General features: G+C 38.5%; 1 protein-coding gene across 1 annotated transcript in view; it reads right to left on the bottom strand.

Annotated features, from left to right (window-relative positions):
- The window catches only part of LOC309493654 (B-cell receptor CD22-like), a 265,008-nt gene that overhangs the window by 184,652 nt on the left and 64,259 nt on the right, over positions 1-16,097 (bottom strand). The window contains exons 6-7 of the mRNA XM_082162840.1: positions 15,551-15,808; positions 77-334 (exon numbers count right to left, since the gene is read on the bottom strand). Of these exons, the coding sequence (XP_082018966.1) occupies positions 77-334; positions 15,551-15,808 (516 nt within the window). The remainder of the gene's footprint in view (positions 1-76; positions 335-15,550; positions 15,809-16,097) is intronic.

Below are 16,097 nucleotides of genomic sequence, written 5' to 3'. Positions count from 1 at the left end.
CAAATAATTATTAATGAAAATCATTATAAACATGCTGGAATGTTCAGCAGCATCTTGTGTTTTATTTTAAACTCACACATGACGTTTAAAGTCACATTATCAGAGTATTTCTCTCCATGTTCATTGATGGACTTGCACTTGTATTCTCCACTGTCATCAGAGCTGATCTTTGAGATGTTGAAGATTCTTCCAGATCCTACAATCCTTCCTCCTTTAAACCAGCTGAAGTTCAGAGCAGGAGGGTTTGAGTCACTGATGCAGTTCAGAGTCACTGAATCTCCCTCCACTATTACACCAGATGGACTGATGGACACTGAGACGTTCCTGGGTGAGTCTGAAACAAACAAACAAACAAACAAAACATTAACAAATAAAATTTGACATCACACACTTAGTTCAGACTTATAAATCAGTCACTGAATGAGTCACTGAATCTCCCTCCACTATTACACCAGATGGACTGATGGAGATCACAGGTTTCACTGGAGGATCTACAGATGTCAGGTAAAAGTATTTATCAGAGACGGCTGGTGGAAAATGTTCTAGGAAAGGCTGCAGTTGCTTATTATTGGACAATTTCAGCAAACATCTCAGTTTAATTTTTCACTGTTTAATGCTCAAAGTTAAAGAAAAAGTTTAAGCAAAAAAGTTAACATTGAAAAACTATTAAGACAAAAATTTGAGAGGCTTGAAACATTTGTAATACAGACAAATGTTTTACCAAGTTCTGGATTAAGTTTGAGGAAGATTTTTTTTTTTACTTTTCCTAATTTACAATGAATGTATATATAGTGCAACTGCGAAAACTGATATTAAAAGAAATACATGTTACATTTGTTTAGAGATTTTGATGCTACTTTTCCTCGCTCCTCCGTCCTCCAGCCTGTGACCCAGAAACTGATCAAACTCAGCATCTTGAAGGACATCTCAATTCTCTCAATTCCCTTCACATGTCACAATCATTTTTATTTATGCTTTACCTTTGCAGTTTAAATAAATTGTATATCAAACATATATCAACAGGGCTTATTGCTTTATCTTTATTATGTATGAATTGTTGACGCTTTGAAGTGACGCTCCAGTGATCAAGAATATTCCAATATACAAATAGGGCGCATCTCATTTCTTATTTGTGTATCCTCGTTTCCTTATGTTTATCATTATAGGGTGGTTGTGTACACACACTGCCGACACATTTATGTTCAAACACCATGTAAAGTGAATTTTGCATAATAGGTGCCTTTAAAAATCTTTAAAAATCTTAAATACTTCAGAGCACAGACTTAAGTCTTAAAATCTTTTTAAAGGGAACACTTCACAGATTATTGTAGATTTTTTTTTAAAGTTTACAAAAAGAATCATAGAAGTTTAAGTTTATGAAAATGTAAAATATATATTTTTATATTTTATATAAAATATATTTTTTACAAAAAAAAATTCAACTAAAACTTCAAGAAAATCAAAGCTAAATATCTGAACAAATTCTGAGACAAATTTTAGGTTGATATCTAAAATAAAAATAAATAAAAAATCAGGACTCTTTGATTTCCATAATGGATTGAGTGATCTTAACTACAGTCTTAACGCTTTCAAATACTATATAGTTGGTCAAGATTACTTTAGGTTTAGACTAAGATATTATTGTTATACATGTATAATGGCAAGTGTTCCACGGGTGTTGGGGAGGGGCAGTCTTAAAAATAGTGGTTAAAACATTTTTATAAATCATAAATTCAGATATTTATTCTTTGTAATGTTTGAAAAGTCAATCTGTACTCACACATGACATTGAGCTGAACAGCAGGAGAGATGTGAGTGTGTCCGTCTACAGCACAGCTATATCTGCCTGAATCCTCTCTTCTGACTGACTGCAGCAGGAGTTCATTGTTTCTGTCTCTTCTCTCAGTTAATGGCTGTGAGTTTCTGTACCAGATGAATGTTGCTCTGTCAGTCAGAGCGCAGCTGCTTTTACATCTCAGAGTGACTGAATCTCCCTCTGTCACTCTCTCAGGAGACTCCACCTGAAGATCTGAACACAACACACACATTATATCTAGTGCTGCTGTCATACACTGATTATTATTCAACATAATGCACAGAAGAAGAGATAAACCTCATCAAAGTCACCTGTGACAGTAAGAGTCACTCCTGGATCACCAGTCCATTTCCCATCATCTTTATCAGTGATGAATCTGAAACAGTACATGTGTGAATCCTTCAGTGTCACATGACTCAGTCTGACGGTGCAGTTCTGCTGTTTATCTCCCAGATACTGAAGCCTCTGACTGTATTCAGAGTCATTAGACAGATCTGGAGGATCTATACTTTTTTTGGTCCAGAACACTTCCTTGATCTTATATCCAGTAGGGTATGTATAAGTGCATCTCATTATCACTGTTGAGTCCTTTAGTGCACAGATGTGTGAAGGACTGTAACTCACACCCCAATCATCACAAGAAAACCCTGAAACACAGAATTCATCAAACTGTAAATGTTGTTTTATCTGTTATATTGGACCATGAAAACATGACAATACTTTATTACTATTTGAAAACAGCGACTCATTACAGGAAATATAAGATAAATGTAAATAAATGATCTCAGTGTGAATTACTTTAAGACAGAGGAGTGAAGAGAGAACCAAGAAATCAGCCAAAAACAACAAGCTGCACAATTACAGTTTTTCTGAATTGCTAAAACACATTTCTTGAAACCATCACTCACTTTCTCAAAACCTTAAACACAAAAGCAAATGTTCAAAACTCATTCAGAGAATCTCTGACTCTTCTGGCAAAATCAAACAATGCTTTCAGATCTTACACACATCAGTCAATATTATAAACACTACAGATCATTCGTTAGACACTACATGGAAAATGGAGAACACAGAATCCAAAGCATGCAGTTACAGGAGAAATATTTATTTATTTATTGTAACAAAGTAAACAAATTTTGCAATTATGTAATAAAGTAGTACTGACACCTGACAGTGGAGAGGAGAATAAATACTGTATGCACTGCAAGTACTGTATAGTATTGTACTGAATATTGTATAGTATGGAATGTCTGTATATTCAGCATTTGCATACTGTGAAATACAGTGACCAACTGCAGAAGCCCAAAAGGTTACAGTAAAAAACTGTAAATGAAAAGCATGTTACTGTAAAGTACAGTCAGAAGAGTTGAGCAACTGCAGAATCAAGGTCAGTGAGAGAGATTTATTCTGCTTCAGCTTCACGTCTTCATGTCGGTCCGGCCGGAGAATATCATCTCTGCAGGAGAAGAGGAAAACCCTGAAGCAGATCCAGCCTTGACAACATTCTCCACACCTTCCTCTTCCTCTTCCTCCTCGTTCATCACCTCTTTCACACACTCTTCCTCCTCTTATACTCATACTCTTCCTCCTCTTATACTCACACTCTTCCTCCTCTATACTCACACTCTTCCTCCTCTAACTCACACTCTTCCTCCTCTTATACTCACACTCTTCCTCCTCTAACTCACACTCTTCCTCCTCTTATACTCACACTCTTCCTCCTCTTATACACACACTCTTCCTCCTCTAACTCACACTCTTCCTCCTCTTATACTCACACTCTTCCTCCTCTTATACACACACTCTTCCTCCTCTAACTCACACTCTTCCTCCTCTTATACTCACACTCTTCCTCCTCTTATACTCACACTCTTCCTCCTCTAACTCACACTCTTCCTCTTCTTATACTCACACTCTTCCTCCTCTTATACTCATACTCTTCCTCCTCTAACTCATACTCTTCCTCCTCTTATACTCACACTCTTCCTCCTCTAACTCATACTCTTCCTCCTCTTATACTCATACTCTTCCTCCTCTAACTCATACTCTTCCTCCTCTTATACTCACACTCTTCCTCCTCTAACTCATTCTCTTCCTCCTCTTATACTCATACTCTTCCTCCTCTAACTCATTATCTTCCTCCTCTTATACTCATACTCTTCCTCCTCGTATACTCACACTCTTCCTCCTCTTATACTCATCTTCCTCCTCTTATACTCACACTCTTCCCCCTCTAACTCATACTCTTCCTCCTCTTACACTCATACTCTTCCTCCTCTAACTCACACTCTTCCTCCTCTTACACTCACACTCTTCCTCCTCTTATACTCATACTCTTCCTCCTCTTATACTCATAATCTTCCTCCTCTTATACTAACACTCTTCCTCCTCTTATACTCACACTCTTCCTCATCTTATACTCACACTCTTCCTCCTCTAACTCATACTCTTCCTCCTCTTATACTCACACTCTTCCTCATCTTATACTCACACTCTTCCTCCGCTAACTCATACTCTTCCTCCTCTTATACTCACACTCTTCATCCTCTAACTCACACTCTTCCTCTTCTCATACTCACACTCTTCCTCCTCTATACTCATACTCTTCCTCCTCTTATACTCATACTCTTCCTCCTCTAACTCATACTCTTCCTCCTCTTATACTCACACTCTTCCTCCTCTAACTCATACTCTTCCTCCTCTTATACTCATACTCTTCCTCCTCTAACTCATACTCTTCGTCCTCTTATACTCACACTCTTCCTCCTCTAACTCATACTCTTCCTCCTCTAACTCATTCTCTTCCTCCTCTTATACTCATACTCTTCCTCCTCGTATACTCACACTCTTCCTCCTCTTTTTTTAAACAACTATTATTTTTTATAAATGTTATTTAGTGTAATTATAAATAAATCTAGCGTTAGGTGGGTGGAGACTCGGCTTCACACATGATATATACTCATTCATGTTTCTACCGTCGATGAGTGATGTAGTATCATACGGAACTTAAAACTAAACTTTAGTAGCATATTGTATTTTAGTTGACGTTGTTTTGAACGTTTTTTTTTTTAAAAAGGAGGAGTGGGGAGAAGTGGGGAGGGGTGGGGTCGGTGTTTGTGTGAGTGTGAGACAGTTCTAGTCTGTATGAGAGCATAGAGTTGTGAATTAAATATAATTTCTCCTGTGACATAGGCGAAGCAAGGCATATCATGTTTATTAATATAGCACATTTTATACACTGGCAATTCAAAATACTTTACATAGAAAGGATTAAATAATCACAAAATGTATTCAGCCAATCGATGCTTTTCTGTGGGTATCCATTCGTTGCAGCCGGTAATCCTATTGGTGCGTATCCATCAACAGATCCAAATGCGTCGCTCCATTTAAAAAAAAGCTACGTGATTTTAGAAAAAATCTGTTCCAACACATGTAAACCTTCCATTGAAACATGAATTTTAAATCGTAGTAGGCTATTTTAAATGCTCATCCTCAGAAATACGAACATTTGGGTACATCCATTCCAAAAAAGTATGTAAACGTAATCCTCTGGGTGTTTTTTTTTTTAATATAATCCGCGAGAAGTCGGTATCTTGCAACCGTGGTTAATCCAGCCCACTCTGCTATGAAAACCGGTTCACTCCCATCATCTTTCAAATCTCTCCATACTCCTGTATAAAATAAAATCCAATCCCTTTCCGTAAAAAAAACAAATTGGGATCCTCTGTTGTATTCGTTGTGAATCGCTCGTCGTTATCCATTAACCAATCTGACTTCGCACGCACGTCCTCCAGAAAAGTATTTCACTTGCGCTCCGCCGGCTCGAGGAGAAATCGCGTTAAACGGGTCCTGGTAACTGTGTTTTTTTTCCGCGGCGCTAAGGTCGAATCCTCCATAGCTTCATCAATGTTTCAGGAGTTTTGGGGTCTGACGTAGCCATAGTGTTCTACTTGAATAAAACCACAAGTAGATCTTGTCATGTTTGTGCTCCTTTTTAAACAGCTCATGTGACTGTGATGCTGTGGGAGGGGGATTCCCGTGAGTGATGTCATTTTAGGGAGGCCCTTAAATCAAAATTGACCTCTCATCTTTGAGAGGGGTGTGTTAGGGGGTGTGGTCTCTTCGAGCCGTTGCATCGGTTTTCTTTGGTCATTTAAGTTCGGCCACTGAGATGACCGGATGTGTTTTCTATTTGGGAGCTTGAAGGGGGTATGGGAATTTCCCACGGTGACATCTGTTGGGGGCGGGGGTAGGGGCGGGGTTTGTGTGTGTCTCTCTGTAGGCCCTCACAGAGCTTCATTTCTGACTGGCCTCCGGAGTGAGTGGACGCTCTCCACTCTGCTCCACCACAACGAAACACTTATATATCTTTTAAGCTCTGAGTCCTTTAACGAATGGTATGTAAAAACTTAACACTTTTTAAATTAGTTTGTGTTTCATGTAAAAGTTTTACAAAATACTATGTGAAAGTTAAATGCTTACAATTTTTTAAAAATTATGTTTTTGTAAAATAAAAAAACTCTTAACTTGTTTTAATGTTTTAACATCTTTAAATAACACTAACTCATTTTTTAATAACTCTTTAAGAGAAAAATGCTATTTTAACTTATTTCATTAATGTTTTAAAAGTGATGAATGTACAACTGTCTTCTTTAATAAATAAAAAAACACTGATCTCACACTCTATGTCTTTATTGTACATTTTTTTTAAAGTTTTAATTTACACTGTTTAGAACTACTGAGCGTGCGAAATTTTCCCACGCTTCAGATGTTCAACCCCTAAGGAGGCGTGACACAAATCCGATTTTCCCACGGTGTACTGTACAGCCCATAAGTGGGAGGAGCTAGCGTGGGAAATTCCCACGGTGTACTGTACAGCCCATAAGTGGGAGGAGCTAGCGTGGGAAATTCCCACGGTGTACTGTACAGCCCATAAGTGGGAGGAGCTAGCGTGGGAAATTCCCACGGTCAAAAGGGGCGGGGCTTTGAGGGCCATAAAGCAATAAAACTGTCAGTTTTTTTGACGAAAGGTGCCCTCTATTCTCTCTCTTTCTGCTGACAAAATTCGTGTAAAATTGGCCAGTTTTCACAGACAAACAAGCCCTGCTAGCATGGAAATTGGCACAAAAAAAAAGCACAATTTTTCACCACACAACTATTTCATATGGAATAACAAAGACATACTATTTAAAAACAAATCACTATTCTGTCATGCTTGGTTCAATGAAGGGATTATATTAGTAAGACAATTGGTTAATTCCAATGGATATTTGTTATCATAAACTGAATAAAAAAAAAAAATAAAAAAAAAAAACAGTTAAACCAAGAGAGTTTGCTATTGTTCTTGACGTGATTCCAGAGAGTGTGATGTTACTCTTAAAAATGTCAGTGGAAATCAACATGAACAATCTTTGTGATAAAATTTTCATTGATAATGTTGATGTTTTAAAACAAAAATGTAGCAATAATATTATAAGTAATGCTCTTGGTTCTGCTTTTCCTGCAGTTACTGGTTAAGATTCTTTTGGTCTTCTTTATTTGGTGAAATCTCTTGGGTTAAAGCATGGAAATTGCCAAATAAGTTTTGTGTCAATAACAAAATTAAGAAAGTGTCTTACAAAATACTTCACAGAATTGATCCTGCGAAGCATGTTTTGGAAAGATTTAAGCTTAATATTTCATTTAATTGTGAATTTTGTGCACTAGAAAAAGAAACAATTTTGCACCTGTTTTTTCACTATATTTACTCAAGATTATTTTGGAAAGATTTAGAAACCTTTATTAATAGAAAACTGAAGCGTATGATGGAAATTTGTGTTTTTGATGTGCTTTTTTATACTCAGAATGACCATTTGGAATGTGAAGAACAACATATTATACAGTTATTTATTTTATTAGGAAAATACCATATACATAAAAAGAAGTGGGCTCAAGGTAAACCAAATTTTCCACATTTTATAAATGACTTTACATTATATGTACATCTTTTGGAACAAGCTAAAAACAAAAAAGCAATGAAAACATGTAATGCATTGAAAGCACTGGATTTTATGTAAAACAGTTTAAATGTCTACAGACTTAAATATCTTGAAGGTTAATCAGGTTTATTGAAGCACTGGTCCTAGTTGTAAAACCAAAGTAAAACAGGCAGAGGAAACTCTATTAAAATACATTAATACATAAAATGAAATACTTTTGCATTTAAATATTAATAAGTTGTGCAGATATCACTTGACTGCTTTCTAATCTTACGCCCCAATCTGAAGAGCAAAAAAATACTGAACAACAAATTCTATACTAACAGATTAAACTCAAACAAACTTTAAAAAGTCAATTCATATATATATATATATATATATATATATATATATATATATATATATATATATATATATATACACAACAATTACATACAAAACATTAAACAAGTAAGAAACAGACTTTACATCAGTCCAGCACACAATTACTGTCGTTATCTCACAAAGAGTCAAAGAGAACAAATGAGTCTTAATGTGGGTGATGAACATGTTTATATTGGTTGTGGTCTGAACAGATGGGTAACTTATTCCACAACTATACAGTCATCCAACAATCGTTCATTAAACGACTGAACACAGGCTTTGTGTTCGCTGGTCTCTATCACTCATTTGACGCTGCTGTAGATCACTGATGCATCTTCCACAAATAGAACAGTTGATCGCCTACAAAAATCAAAACAAACAGGAGCACAACAATGTTATAGCCCAGATATGATCTGTGGTTGTTAAGATAGTGCTGGTTAAGTTGGTGCTGGTAAAGCTGGCACTGGTTAAGTTGTTACTGGTTAAGCTAGTTAAGTTGGTACTGGTTAAAATGGTATTAGTTAAGTTGGAACTGGTTAAGCTGGTGCTGGTTAAGCTGGCACTGGTTAAGCTGGTGCTGGTTAAGTTGGTGCTGGTTAAGCTGGTACTGGTTAAGCTGGTACTGGTTAAGATGGTGCTGGTTAAAATGGTATTAGTTAAGTTGGAAATGGTTAAGCTGGTGCTGGTTAAGCTGGCACTGGTTAAGCTGGTGCTGGTTAAGCTGGTGCTGGTAAAGTTGTTACTGGTTAAGCTAGTTAAGTTGGTGCTGGTTAAGTTGGTACTGGCTAAGTTGGTGCTGGTTAAAATGGTATTAGTTAAGTTGGAACTGGTTAAGTTGGTGCTGGTTAAGCTGGCACTGGTTAAGCTGGTGCTGGTTAAGCTGTTGCTGGTTAAGTTGGTGCTGGTTAAGCTGGTACTGGTTAAGATGGCACTGGTTAAATTGGTGCTAGTTAAGCTGGTACTGGTTAAGTTGGTGCTGGTAAAGCTGGCACTGGTTAAGCTGGTGCTGGTTAAGCTGTTACTGGTTAAGTTGGTGCTGGTTACGTTGGTACTGGTTAAGTTGCTATTGGTTAAGCTGGAACTGGTTAAGCTGGTACTGGTTAAGTTGGTGCTACTTAAGCTGGTACTGGTTAAGTTGATATTGATTAAGCCGCTCCTGGTTAAGTCAGTGCTGGTTAAGCTGGCACTGGTTAAGTTGGTACTGGTTAAGATGGTACTGCACCAGCTTAACCAGTATCAACTTAACCAGTACCAGCTTAACCAGCACCAACTTGCACCAATGGCACTGGTTAAGCTGGTGCTGGTTAAGCTGTTACTGGTTAAGTTGGTGCTGGTTAAAATGGTATTAGTTAAGTTGGAACTGGTTAAGCTGGCACTTGTTAAGCTGGTGCTGGTTAAGCTGGTACTGGTTAAGTTGGTACTGGTTAAGCTGGTACTGGTTAAGATGGCACTGGTTAAATTGGTGCTAGTTAAGCTGGTACTGGTTAAGTTGGTGCTGGTAAAGCTGGCACTGGTTAAGCTGGTGCTGGTTAAGCTGTTACTGGTTAAGTTGGTACTGGTTAAGTTGCTATTGGTTAAGCTGGAACTGGTTAAGCTGGTACTACTAAAGCTGGTACTGGTTAAGTTGATATTGGTTAAGATAATGCTGGTTAAGCTGGTCCTGGTTAAGTCAGTGCTGGTTAAGCTGGCACTGGTTAAGTTGGTACTGGTTAAGATGGTACTGCACCAGCTTAACCAGTATCAACTTAACCAGTACCAGCTTAACCAGCACCAACTTGCACCAATGGCACTAGCACCAATGGCACTGGTTAAGCTGGTTGCTGGTTAAGCTGTTACTGGTTAAGTTGATGCTGGTTAAGTTGGTGCTGGTTAAGTTGCTATTGGTTAAGCTGGTACTGGTTAAGCTGGTACTGGATAAATTGGTGCTAGGTAAGCTGGTGCTGTTTAAGTTGGTACTGGTTACATTGGTACTGGTTATGTTGCAATGATTAAGTTAGTACTGGTTAAATTGGTGCTGGTTAAGTTGGTACTGGTTATAATGGCACTGGTTATAATGGTACTGGTTAAGCTGTTACTGGTTAAGTTGGTGCTGGTTAAGTTGGTACTGGTTAAGTTGGTACTGGTTATGCTGGTACTGGTTAAGATGGTGCTGGTTAAAATGGTATTAGTTAAGTTGGAAATGGTTAAGCTGGTGCTGGTTAAGCTGGCACTGGTTAAGCTGGTGCTGGTTAAGCTGGTGCTGGTAAAGTTGTTACTGGTTAAGCTAGTTAAGTTGGTGCTGGTTAAGTTGGTACTGGCTAAGTTGGTGCTGGTTAAAATGGTATTAGTTAAGTTGGAACTGGTTAAGTTGGTGCTGGTTAAGCTGGCACTGGTTAAGCTGGTGCTGGTTAAGCTGTTGCTGGTTAAGTTGGTGCTGGTTAAGCTGGTACTGGTTAAGATGGCACTGGTTAAATTGGTGCTAGTTAAGCTGGTACTGGTTAAGTTGGTGCTGGTAAAGCTGGCACTGGTTAAGCTGGTGCTGGTTAAGCTGTTACTGGTTATAATGGCACTGGTTATAATGGTACTGGTTAAGCTGTTACTGGTTAAGTTGGTGCTGGTTAAGTTGGTACTGGTTAAGTTGGTACTGGTTAAGCTGGTACTGGTTAAGATGGTGCTGGTTAAAATGGTATTAGTTAAGTTGGAAATGGTTAAGCTGGTGCTGGTTAAGCTGGCACTGGTTAAGCTGGTGCTGGTTAAGCTGGTGCTGGTAAAGTTGTTACTGGTTAAGCTAGTTAAGTTGGTGCTGGTTAAGTTGGTACTGGCTAAGTTGGTGCTGGTTAAAATGGTATTAGTTAAGTTGGAACTGGTTAAGTTGGTGCTGGTTAAGCTGGCACTGGTTAAGCTGGTGCTGGTTAAGCTGTTGCTGGTTAAGTTGGTGCTGGTTAAGCTGGTACTGGTTAAGATGGCACTGGTTAAATTGGTGCTAGTTAAGCTGGTACTGGTTAAGTTGGTGCTGGTAAAGCTGGCACTGGTTAAGCTGGTGCTGGTTAAGCTGTTACTGGTTAAGTTGGTGCTAGTTAAGCTGGTACTGGTTAAGTTGCTATTGGTTAAGATAATGCTGGTTAAGCTGGTCCTGGTTAAGTCAGTGCTGGTTAAGCTGGCACTGGTTAAGTTGGTACTGGTTAAGATGGTACTGCACCAGCTTAACCAGTATCAACTTAACCAGTACCAGCTTAACCAGCACCAACTTGCACCAATGGCACTAGCACCAATGGCACTGGTTAAGCTGGTTGCTGGTTAAGCTGTTACTGGTTAAGATAGTACTGGTTAAGTTGGTACTGGTTAATCTGGTTCTGGTTAAGTTGGTGCTGGTTAAGTTTATCCTGGTTAAGCTGCTGGTTAATTTGGTACTGGTTAAGTTGGTACTAGTTAAGCTGGAACTGGTTAAATTGGTACTGGTTAAGTTGCTATTGGTTAAGATAATGCTGGTTAAGCTGGTATTGGTTAAGTTGCTATTGGTTAAGATGATGCTGGTTAAGCTTGGTACTGGTTAAGCTGGAACTGGTTAAGCTGGTACTGGTTAAGTTGGTGCTAGTTAAGCTGGTACTGGTTAAGTTGCTATTGGTTAAGATAATGCTGGTTAAGCTGGTCCTGGTTAAGTCGGTGCTGGTTAAGCTGGCACTGGTTAAGTTGGTACTGGTTAAGATAGTACTGGTTAAGTTGGTACTGGTTAAGTTGGTGCTAGTTAAGCTGGTACTGGTTAAGTTGCTATTGGTTAAGATAATGCTGGTTAAGCTGGTCCTGGTTAAGTCGGTGCTGGTTAAGCTGGCACTGGTTAAGTTGGTACTGGTTAAGATAGTACTGGTTAAGTTGGTACTGGTTAAGCTGGTTCTGGTTAAGTTGGTGCTGGTTAAGTTTATCCTGGTTAAGCTGCTGGTTAATTTGGTACTGGTTAAGTTGGTACTAGTTAAGCTGGTACTGGTTAAATTGGTACTGGTTAAGTTGCTATTGGTTAAGATAATGCTGGTTAAGCTGGTATTGGTTAAGTTGCTATTGGTTAAGATGATGCTGGTTAAGCTTGGTACTGGTTAAGTCGGTGCTGGTTAAGCTGGTACTGGTTAAGTTGGTACTCGTTAAGTTGGTACTGGTTTAGCTGGCACTGGTTAAATAGGTGCTAGTTAAGCTGGTACTGGTTAAGCTGGTTAAGTTGGTGCTGGTTAAGTTGGTACTGGCTATCACTCATTTGACGCTGCTGTAGATCAGTGATGAATCTTCCGCAATTTGAACAGTTGATCGCCTAAAAAAATCTAAACAAACAGGAGCACACAATATTCTAACCCATATTATATGACATGTGGTTATTTAGATGGTGCTGGTTAAATTGGTGCTAGTTAATCTGGTACTGGTTAAGTTGGTACTGGTGAAGCTGGTACTGGTTAGGTTGGTACTGGTTAGGTTGGTGCTGGTAAAGCTGGCACTGGTTAAGTTGGTACTGGTTAAGCTAGTTAAGTTGGTGCTGGTTAAGTTGGTGCTGGTTAAGCTGGTACTGGTTACATTGGTACTGGCTAAGTTGGTGCTGGTTAAGCTGGTTAAGTTGGTACTGGTTAAGCTGGTGCTGCTTAAGTTGGTGCTGGTAAAGCTGGTGCTGGTTAAGTTGGCACTGGTTAAGTTGGTACTGGTTAAATTGGTGCTGGTTAAGTTGATACTGGTTAAGCTGGTACTGGTTAAGTTGGTGCTGGTAAAGCTGGTGCTGGTTAAGTTGGTGCTGTTTAAGATGATTAACTTGGTACTGGTTAAGATGGTGCTGGATAAGCTGGTACTGGTTTTATTGGTACTGGTTAAGTTTGTGCTGTTTAAGCTGGTTTAATTTGTGCTGGTGAAGTTGATGCTGGTTAAGTTGGTACTGATTAAGTTGGTTCTGGTTAAGTTGCCCTGGTTAAGTTAGTATTGGTTACTTTTGTGCTGGTTAAGGTTGTACTGGTTAAGTTGCACTGATTATATTGCACTGGTTATGTTAGTACTGGTTAAGTTGATGCTGGTTAAGTTGGTACTGGTTAAGTTGGTTCTGGTTAAGTTGCACTGGTTAAGTTAGTACTAACTTAAGTTGGTGCTGTTTAAGTTGGTGCTGTTTAAGTTGGTGCTGGTTACGTTGGTACTGGTTAGGTTGCAATGATTAAGTTAGTACTGGTTAAATTGGTGCTGGTTAAGTTGGTACTGGTTAAGTTGGTTCTGGTTAAGTTGCACTGGTTATGTTAGTGCTGGTTAAGTTGATGCTGGTTAAGTTGGTACTGGTTAAGTTGGTTCTGGTTAAGTTGCACTGGTTAAGTTAGTACTGGTTAAGTTGGTGCTGTTTAAGTTGGTACTGGTTACGTTGGTACTGGTTAGGTTGCAATGATTAAGTTAGTACTGGTTAAATTGGTGCTGGTTAAGTTGGTACTGGTTATAATGGTACTGGTTAAGTTGGTGCTGGTTAAGTTGGTACTGGTTAAGTTGGTTCTGATTAAGTTGGAACTGGTTAAGTTGGAACTGGTAATGTTGGTACTGGTTAAGTTGCACTGGTTAAGTTGGTTCTAGTTAAGTTGCACTGGTTAAGTTAGTACTGGCTAAGTTGGTGCTGTTTAAGTTGGTACTGATTACATTGGTACTGGTTAGGTTGCAATGATTAAGTTAGTACTGGTTAAATTGGTGCTGGTTAAGTTGGTACTGGTTATAATGGTACTGTTATAATGGTACTGGTTAAGTTGGTGCTGGTTAAGTTGGTACTGTTTAAGCTGGTTCTGATTAAGTTGGAACTGGTTAAGTTGGTACTGGTTAAGTTGCACTGGTTAAGTTGGTACTGTTTAAGCTTGTGCTGGTTAAGATGGTGCTGGTTAGGTTGGCACTGGTTAAGTTGGTACTGGTTAAGCTGGTACTGGTTAAGTTGGTACTGGTTAAGTTGGTACTGGTTAAGTTGGTGCTAGTTAAGTTGTTTTTCTCACCTCACTGCAGCATCAGGCTGATGAACTCTTATGTCATCATATTGACATTCATTCTCCTCTGCTCTCTTCGTCTCTGTCTTTCTGTGATGTTGGACAGTTGCGTACAGAATGTCCTCAGTATCTCTGGATTCAGGAGTTTTTCCTCTGAATCTTTTGGGTTTCACACTGGCATACAGAGTGTCACTGGCTGAATCCGGTTCAGAAAGAGGCTTATCATGGACTGAAACTCTCTGTGACACATCAGAACAGAGATCATTCTGAAATACAATTTGTAATTATTATTAAGACATGTAACTACATCAATGTTGTGATGTAAAATACAGGTATATTTCATTGATTCACACATGGAGTGGAGAAGAATAGGGCAGAATGAGTAAATGAAGTGACATGTTCATTCATCACACTATATGTAAATGATTATGCAATTACACCAACAAACCCATATTAAAACAATAAATATATAAGCATTCCATTAAACCATGGAAAAATTTGTTAAATGTTTTCTTCAGTTTTATTAATTAGTTTATTTTTTTTCTGGACTGTGTTGATAAAGACTTTGATAATGTTAGTTTCCCATCAGTTCGTACAGTTACAGTCTGAGACACAGATAACGGCTGATCGACTGATTTTCTGCTTCTGTGAAGTCGTGTTGTGTTTGAATGATTTACCTCTTTCACTGTGTGATCTTCAGCTTTAACATTCCTTTGTTTCTTCCTGTTATAATCACAGACATTAACAACATATAGACGAATGTATTAAATTAAGAGAAATATGAACGCTGTCTTTTAAAGATTACTAATAATCAAACACAAATGGATAATTTCCTTCTACATCAGACCAAAATGCAGTTTTCTTTTAACTCACAGTATAAACAGGATGATGATGATGAAGATGATGATGAAGACTGATCCTCCAGATGCCGCTGTGATCACAATCACATTCCCACCAGCAACATGATGAACTGAAAGAGGAAGATCATCATGATTAACTCTCCAAACTGATGAATGATGTGAAGATACAGGAGTGTGTTAATAAAAGCTTCACCTGTGACAGCGTCTGATCTCTGAGATCCATGTTGATTGTGAGCCTGACAGTAGAAGCGTCCACTCTGTAGTGCACTGAACCTCTGTCCAGATCCAACAGCTGAGGTTTCATTCTCCTTAAACCAGCTGAAGTTCAGAGCAGGAGGGTTTGAGTCACTGATGCAGTTCAGAGTCACTGAATCTCCCTCCACTATTACACCAGATCCACTCATCAACACTGAGACGTTCCTGGGTGGGTCTAAAACAGACAAAAATTAAAGTTCAATGAACTTTTTTCACAAAACTTATTGTTATAAGGAATCATAAAACATTTTATGCAAATAATTATTAATGAAAATCATTATAAACATGCTGGAATGTTCAGCAGCATCTTGTGTTTTATTTTAAACTCACACATGACGTTTAAAGTCACATTATCAGAGTATTTCTCTCCATGTTCATTGATGGACTTGCACTTGTATTCTCCACTGTCATCAGAGCTGATCTTTGAGATGTTGAAGATTCTTCCAGATCCTACAATCCTTCCTCCTTTAAACCAGCTGAAGTTCAGAGCAGGAGGGTTTGAGTCACTGATGCAGTTCAGAGTCACTGAATCTCCCTCCACTATTACACCAGATGGACTGATGGACACTGAGACGTTCCTGGGTGAGTCTGAAACAAACAAACAAACAAACAAAACATTAACAAATAAAATTTGACATCACACACTTAGTTCAGACTTATAAATCAGTCACTGAATGAGTCACTGAATCTCCCTCCACTATTACACCAGATGGACTGATGGAGATCACAGGTTTCACTGGAGGATCTACAGATGTCAGGTAAAAGTATTTATCAGAGACGGCTGGTGGAAAATGTTCTAGGAAAGGCTGCAGTTGCTTATTATTGGACAATTTCAGCAAACATCTCAGTTTAATTTTTCACTGTTTAATGCTCAAAG

Source organism: Leuciscus leuciscus, assembly GCF_965113295.1.
Source record: "Leuciscus leuciscus genome assembly, chromosome: 3".
Classification (NCBI taxonomy): domain Eukaryota; kingdom Metazoa; phylum Chordata; class Actinopteri; order Cypriniformes; family Leuciscidae; genus Leuciscus; species Leuciscus leuciscus.
The sequence above is the reverse complement of the archived record's forward strand: the minus strand, read 5'-3'. Positions and strand labels throughout refer to the sequence as shown.